At 55.8% G+C, this 10,427-nt stretch overlaps 2 protein-coding genes across 3 annotated transcripts in view; both read left to right on the forward strand.

Annotated features, from left to right (window-relative positions):
- The first annotated feature begins 801 nt into the window (after window positions 1–801).
- KAT2A (lysine acetyltransferase 2A) lies at window positions 802–8,252 on the forward strand. 2 transcript variants are annotated; one of them, XM_003786347.3, is made up of 18 exons: window positions 802–1,210; window positions 1,348–1,471; window positions 1,810–1,955; window positions 2,059–2,148; window positions 2,445–2,626; window positions 2,728–2,919; window positions 3,709–3,815; window positions 4,001–4,111; window positions 4,203–4,339; window positions 4,426–4,634; window positions 4,844–4,970; window positions 5,833–5,943; window positions 6,361–6,504; window positions 6,766–6,880; window positions 6,969–7,005; window positions 7,088–7,151; window positions 7,272–7,356; window positions 7,513–8,252. In XM_003786347.3, the coding sequence occupies exons 1-18, from the start codon at window positions 878–880 to the stop codon at window positions 7,704–7,706; spliced, it is 2,508 nt and encodes an 835-aa protein (XP_003786395.2). In that variant the 5' UTR covers window positions 802–877; the 3' UTR covers window positions 7,707–8,252. The 2 variants fall into 2 exon arrangements, with proteins under 2 accessions (XP_003786395.2, XP_023367073.1); XM_023511305.1 differs by having other exon boundaries at window positions 803–1,210; window positions 6,361–6,507.
- Window positions 8,253–8,704: 452 nt separating this feature from the next.
- DHX58 (DExH-box helicase 58) overlaps window positions 8,705–10,427 on the forward strand; it is a 9,627-nt gene continuing 7,904 nt past the window's right edge. The window contains exons 1-4 of the mRNA XM_003786348.3: window positions 8,705–8,751; window positions 8,957–9,125; window positions 9,335–9,536; window positions 9,861–10,051. Coding sequence (XP_003786396.1) covers window positions 8,958–9,125; window positions 9,335–9,536; window positions 9,861–10,051 — 561 coding nt within the window. The 5' untranslated portion in view covers window positions 8,705–8,751; window position 8,957. The remainder of the gene's footprint in view (window positions 8,752–8,956; window positions 9,126–9,334; window positions 9,537–9,860; window positions 10,052–10,427) is intronic.

Raw genomic sequence — 10,427 nt, forward strand, 5'->3', positions numbered from 1 at the left:
GCTGAGCCCGCCCTGCCTTTCCTTGACTATGCTCTACCCCAGACTTTCTCTGTAGGCTTTCTTACTTCTTTACTTCCTCCTGCCCGGCAAGCTGGGAACTTGGGATTGTGCGGAGAGCCACTTCGAACATGCAGGGAAGGCATTTGGTGGCCTTCTTAGCCATCGTGACCACAGTATATTTCTGGTGCTGAATGTTTCGATGATAAACTCTTTTTGTTTTTGTTGTTTTGAGACAGCGTCTCAAGCTGTCCCTGTGGATTAGAGTGCCATGGCATCCATGGCGTCATAGCTTATAGCAACCTCAAACTCTTGGGCTGAAGGGATTCTCTTGTCTCAACCTCCCAAGTAGCAGGGACTACTGGCATCCACCACAACACCCGGCTATTTTTTGTTTTGTTTAGCAGGCCCACGGCTGGGTTCGAACCCACCAGGCCCAGTGCATGTGGTGGGTGCCCTAACCACTGAGATACAGGCGCTGAGCCCAGGGTCTCGCTCTTGCTCAGGCTGGAACTCCTTTACGGGGGTGGGGTGTGGGTGGGAGGCATGGAGGACTGCCTGGAAGCTGACCTGTGCTTCCCTCTAGGGACTTCCCACAACACGCGCCTCCTTGTCCCGTGGGGAGAGCAATCACGAGTATCCTAGATGCCTCGGAGATTAGAAGCGGATAGGGCCAATCTGAGTCGTTAGGCCTTTTGGGGGGGGTTGAGATGGAGATACAGGGCAGAAAAGTCTGGAAGACGACCGCAGAGCGACGCGGCGGCGGGAGACTACAATTCCCGTCATGCATCGGCGCAGCGACGCCTGCGCACTGAACGCCAGTTGCCCATGCGGCCCTAGGGCTGGGAGCGCGGCGCCGCGCTCTGCTGCGGGGGAGGCCATGGCGGAACCTTCCCAGGCCCCGACCCCGGCCACACAGCCCCGGCCCCTTCAGTCCCCAGCCCCTGCCCCAACTCCGACTCCTGCGCCCAGTCCGGCTTCAGTCCCGGCTCCAGCTCCCACTCCGGCCACAGTCCCCGCCCCAGCTGCAGCTCCAGCTGGGAGCACAGGGACTGGGGTGTCCGGGGTAGGAAGTGGGGGGACCGGGAGTGGGGGGGATCCGGCTCGACCTGGCCTGAGCCAGCAGCAGCGCGCCAGCCAAAGGAAGGCGCAAGTCCGAGGGCTGCCGCGTGCCAAGAAGCTTGAGAAGCTAGGGGTCTTCTCGGCTTGCAAGGTGGGGGCGGGGCCTGGGGCGAAGGGGGCGGGGCTTGGGGCATCCAAGGGCTCGGGTGGTTAGGGGGGCAAAGCTGTGACCGAGGAAGGGCTCCTTCCCCAGGAGTACAGGTCATTGACTGATCCTTCTGCTTCCAGACCAATGAAACCTGTAAGTGTAATGGCTGGAAAAACCCCAAGCCCCCCACAGCACCCCGCATGGATCTGCAGCAGCCAGCTGCCAACCTGAGCGAGTTGTGCCGCAGTTGTGAGCACCCCTTGGGTAAGGCAGGCAGCACCCTTGAAGTTGGAGGTGGGAGAGGCAGGTGCTGGGTTTTACTTACGGTGACTTAAGTGCCACAAAGCCTAATCTCTGAAAAACTAAAAATGCCTCATAGAGGTATTGGGTTGAGAGTGTATATTCCCCAAGGAAGGAGAAAGGAAATCTGCCAGCCCAGAAAAGGTGAGGGCAACCAAAGGGCTGTTGTAGGAGCAGGCAGTCTCACCGTTGGTCACAGTGGTGGGAGGGACAGAGGGTATATCTTGGCTGGCTATGAAGAGGGGCAGGAGCTTTGTTGATCTCTTCTTTCCATTCTTCCAACTCTACCACCTGTCTTGCAGCTGACCATGTGTCCCACTTGGAGAATGTGTCAGAGGATGAGATTAACCGGCTGCTGGGAATGGTGGTGGATGTGGAGAATTTGTTCATGTCTGTTCACAAGGAGGAGGACACAGACACCAAACAGGTCTATTTCTACCTCTTCAAGGTGAGCTTGCACTGAAGGAGAGCATGAATGAAGGAGGTGAGGTGGCGGTGGGAGTCTGCAGCTCTGAGCACTGCCCACCCCCGCACCTTGCTTTTCTCTTTAGCTCCTGCGGAAATGCATCCTGCAGATGACCCGGCCTGTGGTGGAGGGGTCCCTGGGCAGCCCCCCATTTGAGAAGCCTAATATTGAGCAGGTGGGCTGGGTAAAGTGATAAAAAGGGGATTGGGAGTAGCTTTGAAGAGGCGGAGCCTGTGCTATCCATGTCCCTCAAGCTGAAAACAGGGGAGACTCTCAGAGGAGGGAGGATGGTTTATGCTAACCTCAGGATAAGCATGGGAGTAGGGGGGAGGGCATATTTCCCCTCACAGAGGGCCCCAGAGTGAGAAGAGAGCCTTGTCCCTGCCCTCAGGGAGCATTCCTTGGATAAGAAGCCCCTGCTGGCTGCTTATGCCTCATTATTGGTTCTGTCCCCCTCACACTGCTTCTTAGGGTGTGCTGAACTTTGTGCAGTACAAGTTTAGTCATCTGGCTCCCCGGGAGCGACAGACAATGTTTGAGCTGTCAAAGATGTTCCTGCTCTGTCTTAACTACTGGAAGCTTGAGACACCTGCCCAATTTCGGCAGAGGTCTCAGGCTGAGGATGTGGCTACCTACAAGGTTAATTACACCAGGTAGGCCCAGCTGGGTGCAGGCTGGGAGGAGGATTATAGGCCTAGACTGGGTTCAATAGTTTCCATCCTCACCTACCACCGCCCCAACTCCCCCACCCCAGATGGCTGTGTTATTGCCATGTGCCCCAGAGCTGTGACAGCCTTCCCCGCTACGAAACCACTCATGTATTTGGGCGAAGCCTTCTCCGATCCATCTTCACTGTTACCCGTCGGCAGCTGCTGGAAAAGTTCCGCGTGGAGAAGGACAAGCTGGTACCTGAGAAGAGGACCCTCATTCTCACTCATTTCCCCAAGTAAGGCTCATTCTGGCCTATTGGGATTTTGCCCCAAGTTCACATCCTCGCTGTTGTCCCCTTTTTTCCAGGAAGGCTTCCTGGATTGGTCCCTCCTCTCCCTCCATGGGCCTTCTGGGATTTGGGTGTCTACCTGGCAGACTTGCCCATGGCCCAGAAGCAACTTGCTAGTATTTGCCTTTGCACGTACTAGTCTGGGGATGGCAGGTACATGGCCCGAGCTAACGCTACCCCTCCCATGCCCCTGGCAGACGTTACTAATTGCTTCCCGTGGGGGCCTGGACACGACTTCAGAATCCTTCCCACCATAGTAGCCCAAGAACCAGAGCTTACACTTGAGGTGAAATCAGTTTCCACTCCTTTTCTAGTCTGTTCTTTACAGTATTCCTCTGTTCTGCCATACCTTTCTCCCATTTTAAACTGCTGTTCAAAAAGCCTTTATGGGGGTGGATTCTGAGCCTGTTCGATGCTGTGGGGATTGAGGGGACTTAAGGTAACATGTTGCCCTGCCTGGGCATCAGCTATGCCATGAAGCATAGCAAAACTGGCCTTTGTGACCTCTTTCCTGGAGATCTACCTTCAGTTTGAGGTCCACAGAAGGCAAGGGCCTGTGCCTCCCCCTGCAGACTAGGGCTTCCCAGAGGGCAGAAGCTGTCTCCTCTTTCAGGCTCCCAGTTCCCTAAGAGCAGGGTCTGTCTCTGACTGGCCTGCAGTCCCTCTGGTGCCCGGCCCAGGCTTCACCCTTGGTTGTAGGACAGAGTTATGGGACAGACTGTGCCTTCCCTACAGATTCCTGTCCATGCTGGAGGAGGAGATCTATGGGGCAAACTCTCCAATCTGGGAGTCAGGCTTCACCATGCCACCCTCAGAGGGGACACAGCTGGTGCCCCGGCCGGGTATGTGTAACCTCAAGCTCTACTTGGCCTTCCTTGCCAAGCTACCCCCCTGGATGGGAGGGGGACTAGGAATGGTAACAGTGAGAAAATGCAGGAGGGCTCTGCTTGGTCAGAGGACTGAGATCCTGCTAAGGGACCTGCCAACAGCTTTGACCCTCCCCCCACCATCGCTCACTACTTCTTAGCCACGGTCAGTGCTACGGTTGTTCCCAGTGCCCCCATCTTCAGCCCCACAATGGGTGGCAGCAGCAGCAGCTCCCTGAGTCTGGATTCTTCAGGGGCCGAGCCCATGCCAGGTGGGTACTTGACCCCTGACCTCTGACTCTATTCACCCCTCTCCCAACCTCTCTTGCTTTTCATGGGCAATCTTGCCAACCTCCCTAACAGGTGAGAAGAGGAAGCTCCCAGAGAACCTGACCCTGGAGGATGCTAAGCGGCTCCGTGTGATGGGTGACATCCCCATGGAGTTGGTCAATGAGGTCATGCTGACCATCACTGACCCTGCTGCCATGCTGGGGCCTGAGGTGAGTGGCTAGCCTGCTGACTAGTAGGGGAGGGGTCCTACCCACCCACCTGAGGTCCTAGCTCACCGCTCCTCTTCTGAGCCTAGACGAGCTTGCTGTCAGCCAACGCAGCCCGGGATGAGACAGCCCGCCTGGAGGAACGCCGAGGCATTATTGAGTTCCATGTCATCGGCAACTCCCTAACACCCAAGGCCAACCGGCGGGTGTTGCTTTGGCTTGTGGGGCTGCAGAACGTCTTCTCCCACCAGCTGCCTCGCATGCCCAAGGAGTATATCGCCCGCCTTGTCTTTGACCCGTGCGTTACCAGGAGAGCCCCTACCTCATGGCACCACACCCAGGGCCTTTCCTCCTTGGCCTCCCGCCCTCAAAATTAGGGACCCCTTCTCACTATTTCTGAGTCCCAACCTCAGTTCCCAGCCCTGAGTACAGCTCACACCTTAAGATGTGGGGACCTGGGAAGCAGTGGGGGCAGGTAGGGACTGTGACAAGGCTTCTCTCTTTTAGGAAGCATAAGACTCTGGCCTTGATCAAGGACGGGCGGGTCATTGGTGGGATCTGCTTCCGCATGTTCCCCACCCAAGGCTTCACGGAGATTGTCTTCTGTGCTGTCACCTCAAATGAGCAGGTCAAGGTGAGCACAGCGCCTGGCCCTGCTCCTGTCCACTTCTGAGTATGGACCAGGTCAAGACAGTGGGGTGTGTGAAGCAGCAGCCCCCAGCCCCTTTTTCCTTAGTGGCCAGTGCCTCACATCCTCACAAGGTGGCAGTTGTACTTGGATAACTGGGTTAGGAAAACACCTGTTGACTAATCAGCCAAGAATCAGCGACGTTGGACCTGTGAACTTGTGGTGTCTTCCTCACGAGGACATTTACATACACTGAGGAATGAGTAATCATTGCCTTATCCCTGTGCTGATAGTCCTGGCTTATGTCCTTTAATTGTCACAATAGACCCACATGCAGGGCCTCTCACTCCCCTGTGTCACATACCCTGGATCTGTGGTGCCTGCTTGGTCCTGATGTGTGGGAGACAGTGCCTCTTCAGGGCTCAGATGCTGCCATGAGCAGGTCTCTGCGACTCCCCTCCCTACTCTCCCAGCTCTGAGCCCAGGACTGGTAATCAGTGTTCTATGTTGGATTTGGACCTGACCCTGCCTGACTTTGGACACATTTCCTAACATAGCTGTTAGGAAAACCAAAGTTTTCTCTTCTGTAAGATAGAGGTAATGATACTTACCTCTTGGGTTAACTTGAGAATCAGCCTGTAAAGTAGCAAGTGACATACCTGGCCCAGAACAAGTGCCTGGAACTCACTTAGCTCCCCATGAATCCCTTTCCTCCGCTGGTTGCCTCCTCCTCCCTGCCCCTGGATCCCCTCACTCTCCCCACCTCCTCTCCAATCTGTCCCCTCCTCTCTCAGCTCTGGGTCTTACTGAGACCTCTCCAGTGCCAGGCTGTCTCTTTACTCCATAAGCCCTGTTCCCTTCCCTGCAGGGTTATGGGACCCACCTGATGAACCACCTGAAGGAATATCACATCAAACACAACATTCTCTACTTCCTCACCTATGCTGACGAGTATGCCATCGGCTACTTCAAAAAGCAGGTGACCTCTGGCCTCACCCCACACCTATCCTTTGCCTGGAGCCAGGGGTCATTCTGTCCAGCCCCTTGCTATGTATGGAGCAGAAGTTCTTTTGTGTCCCCATCCCACCTGACACCTATGAGGAAGACCTTCATAGGCATCATCTTCCCTCCTGCTGCTGCTCTAGTGAAGAATAAGGCCTGGGGCCCAATTGGGCAAGCCAGGAGAACTGGGAGCCTGTTGGGGGAGAATTGAGATGGGACAGCTGACTAGAACCTCCTTTCTAGGGACATACTGAGCTCTTGCAGTGCCACAGATTGAGAAGGGAAGAAGGGACATAACATCCACTGCCCTACAGATGCTCCTGGTTGGGGGGTTGTGCTAGGAAAGTTGGGAAATAGTTGCTGATGGGTTAGGTCATAACTGTCAACTCCCCAGGGCTTCTCCAAGGACATCAAGGTCCCCAAAAGCCGCTACCTGGGCTACATCAAGGACTATGAGGGAGCAACACTGATGGAGTGTGAGCTGAACCCCCGGATCCCCTACACGGAACTGTCCCACATCATCAAGAAGCAGAAGGAGGTTGTGAGCATGTGTATGCGTCCGTAGGGTCTTTGTGGAGGGTGTGCACACACGTGTAGACCTGTACTCTGTGTGTGTGTGTGTGAGGAGGGGATGGGCCAGGGTCTTGGTTCCTGCTCTGCTTTGTAGGAGGTTGGAAGGGAGGCACTGGATCTGGTGGCCGTGCAGTGTGGATTTTGCCACTGTGAGCTCTGACTGCGGCCCTGGGACAGGTTGCTAACTGTGGCTGGAGTTGGCCCCTCAGACCTTTCTTCCCCTCAGATCATCAAGAAGTTGATTGAGCGCAAACAGGCTCAGATTCGCAAGGTCTACCCTGGGCTCAGCTGCTTCAAGGAGGGTGTGAGGCAGATCCCTGTGGAGAGTGTCCCCGGCATTCGTGAGCAGGGGACTTGGCTGTGGGGGCCGGAGGGCGTATTGCTTGGGATGTGGACAGATGTTCTTAGGGATTTCTCCCTACTTTGCAGGAGAGACAGGCTGGAAACCACTGGGGAAGGAGAAGGGGTGAGTGTTTTGTCAAGGGAGCAAAGATGGAAAGGGTGGGCAGAGGGACTCAGCGCCTCAGACTTGGTGTCTCTCATGCCAGGAAGGAGCTGAAGGACCCTGACCAGCTCTACACAACCCTGAAAAACTTGCTGGCACAGATTAAGGTGGGGAGAACAAATCCCCTTCTGGGGTTCCAGCACCTGTGGCTTTACTACCCAGCCTGGGGTGGGTGGGAGCCATGCATTGGCACAGCAGGGCTTTCCCAGCTTGTCACTTTTCTCCAGTCACACCCCAGTGCCTGGCCTTTCATGGAACCTGTGAAGAAGTCAGAGGCCCCTGACTACTATGAGGTCATCCGCTTCCCCATTGGTGAGTACCCTCCATTCCCTGCCTTTCCTCTTTTGCCCCCATATCAACTCCTATTCCTGTCTTCCCTGGGCCATGCAGCTCCTGGGGCCCTCCCCAGGGTTAGCCTAGCTGCTCTCCTCTGCCTCTGAGAGCTGTGCTCCTCTCCTGCTGCCCCAGACCTGAAGACCATGACGGAGCGGCTGCGCAGCCGCTACTACGTGACCCGGAAGCTCTTTGTGGCTGACCTGCAACGGGTCATTGCCAACTGCCGGGAGTACAACCCACCAGACAGCGAGTACTGCCGCTGCGCCAGTGCCCTGGAGAAGTTCTTCTACTTTAAGCTCAAGGAGGGAGGGCTCATTGACAAGTAGTCCCCAGCTTTGGACCACAGCCCTGACTTGGAATGTCTGCCTGGGATCTGATCTGATTCTTAGGGTGCCCTGGACCCCAGGTCTCAACTCTCAGCTTGAGACACTCCAGCTGGGGGCCCTCCCGGCCCTGATCCTGCCGCCCTTTCTGGACCCTCAGGCATCCTAAGCCTGCAGCCCTGTCTCAGCCTCTACTATGTCTGTGAGGTCTACCAACAAGTCTGGGGCCTAGCCCCTCTAGAGTGGCTGGTGGCCAGAGAATGAATCCTGTGCAGCCCTGGTGGCTCCCAGACCTATTCCCTACAGAGCTAAAGAGGCTTGGAGTCCTATGCCAACCCAGGTGGCTGTTTCCGGTCCTGAGAGCCGGATCTGCTAATCTTAGCTTGAGTGACTGGGCCTCAGGGGTTAGAAGTTCAGCCTGGACTACAGGGGCCACAACTGCCCTGAACTGTTCTGTCAGTCTGTCCCCCAGGGGTGGGGGGCCTGGGGAACATTCCTTCCCTGGCATTAATGGCTTGGAGGGAACAATAAAGCTTTTTTTTCTCTGTGTGTGATTGTTTCTTCAGTATAGTCTCAGCCTGAGCAGCCTGACCTTGGGCCCTCCAATACCTCGTGCAAATTGGACCCTGTTAAGTCTCAAGCTGCACTGGGACTCCACTCCCCAGCAAACCTCACGCCTAGTCCTGGGCTCCTGCCTGGTTGCAGCCCCCCATCTCTGGCTGCTCCAGGCTGTTCCTGGTCCAGATGCTATGGGCAGCCTGGGTCAGAACCTCTTGATTTAACCTTAACCTAGACAGACATGGTTACAATCGACTGTAAAAGGCGCAGAGGGTTCTATACCCTATACCTGGAGCAGTGAAAGAGTGCTTCCCTTTTAGCACACATGGTTTCTTTTCTGGGAACAGGAATGGAAGATTCCTCCTTCGGCTTGGCTGGCTCCTCCCCTCAGTTTCAGTTTCTATTTCTACTGTCTGAGCTGCACTCAGCAGCTTCCCCTTAGAGGGCTAAGCCAAGCGGAGCTCAAGCTCAAGTTCCACCCGTGGTATAGGTGAGACCCAGCTGGAGTAGGGGTCAGGGGTAGCCTGGGTTACTCCTTTGTCTTAGCCAGAGCACTTACCTGTTGGGTCTGGAGGGTTCCTGGCCCACCCTCAAGAGGGGTGGAGTCCTGGGCAGACTTTACACCAGACTAGTCTGACCAGGAGGTTGGGGCAGGGAGTGGGTGCTAGTGGGTGTGAGTCCCCTGCCATTTCCAGGATGGAGCTGCGACCCTACCAGTGGGAGGTGATCATGCCTGCCCTGGAGGGCAAGAATATCATCATATGGCTGCCCACGGGTGCTGGGAAGACCCGGGCAGCTGCTTACGTGGCCAAGAGGCATCTAGAGACTGTGGACAGAGCTAAGGTGGTTGTGTTGGTAAACAGGGTGAGTTGTCAGCCCTCTACTCGGCAAGTCTCAGGTGCCTCTCCAGAACTCCAGAGCTGTTGTGCTCATCCCACAGCTCACCTATCCTTTCACCCCACCTCAGGACCCAGCCATGTCGTGAGGGTTACCTTATCTCCTCCCTCCCTACCCCACCACTGCTCCCAGCCCTGGATCCAGTATTCTTTTCCCATCTCATTCTCCACCTCCAGGTGCACCTGGTAACTCAGCATGGTGAAGAGTTCAGACGCATGCTAGATGGACGCTGGAGCATGGTAACCCTCAGCGGAGATATGGGGTCACGTGCTGGCTTTGGCCACCTGGCCCGGAGCCATGACCTGCTCATCTGCACAGCTGAGCTGCTGCAAACGGCAATGACCAGCCCTGAGGAGGAGGAGCACGTGGAGCTCACTGGTGAGGGCAGGGGGGAAAAGGATGAGCACCTGGGGCACTTCTAGCAAAGGTGTTTTGTGGGAGAGGTTCTACTCACCACACCAGACCCAGCACACAGGCCAGTAGAAACACCTGGCTACAGTGCAGGTATTGGGGCATAGACCCTTCCCCCAGCTGAGTCTCAGTCTACTAATCTGTAAAATGGAGGTAAACCATCCTGGCCCAGCTGCAACTTGTGGAGGGAAAAAGGGATTCTTGGAAGAGTTGCAGGGACTATGAGAAGCAAAGTTCACAGGAAGGGGGGCTTTGCAAACGTCAGTCACAGCCTACCTCATGTTCCCCCAGCCTTCTCCCTGCTCGTGGTGGATGAGTGTCACCACACGCATAAGGACACTGTCTACAATGTCATCCTGAGCCGGTACCTAGAGCACAAACTCCAGAGGGCACCATCCCTACCCCAGGTGCTGGGTCTCACGGCCTCTCCAGGCACCGGTGGTGCCTCAAAGCTCGATGGGGCCATTAACCACATCCTGCAGGTCAGTTTGGCCCCTGTGGCCTTCCCACAACCAGGCCATCTGGGACCACATCCTTGTCTGCCTTCCCTCTACCCCTTCCCACCATCCCTACCCAGTCTTTCCCTGGTGGGGTCCAACCTCCAATGGCTTCTTCTGGCACATGGAATAAGCACCCAGCTCTCTCTGCCCTGGTTTACAAAATTCCAAGTGATTTAACCCCTGCTTGCTTCTCTCACCTCATGTCCCCCACCCTTCCTCTCATACTATGATTTCAGTGGCCTTCCTGTCTCTTAAAAATGTCAGTTTGGGCTCGGCGCCTATAGCTCAACCGGCTAAGGCGCCAGCCATGTACACCTAAGGTGGCGGGTTCGAATCCCCAGCCCGGACCCGCCAAACA

Source organism: Otolemur garnettii, unplaced genomic scaffold (assembly GCF_000181295.1).
Source record: "Otolemur garnettii isolate 467f Iridium unplaced genomic scaffold, OtoGar3 scaffold00018, whole genome shotgun sequence".
NCBI classification, from domain to species: domain Eukaryota; kingdom Metazoa; phylum Chordata; class Mammalia; order Primates; family Galagidae; genus Otolemur; species Otolemur garnettii.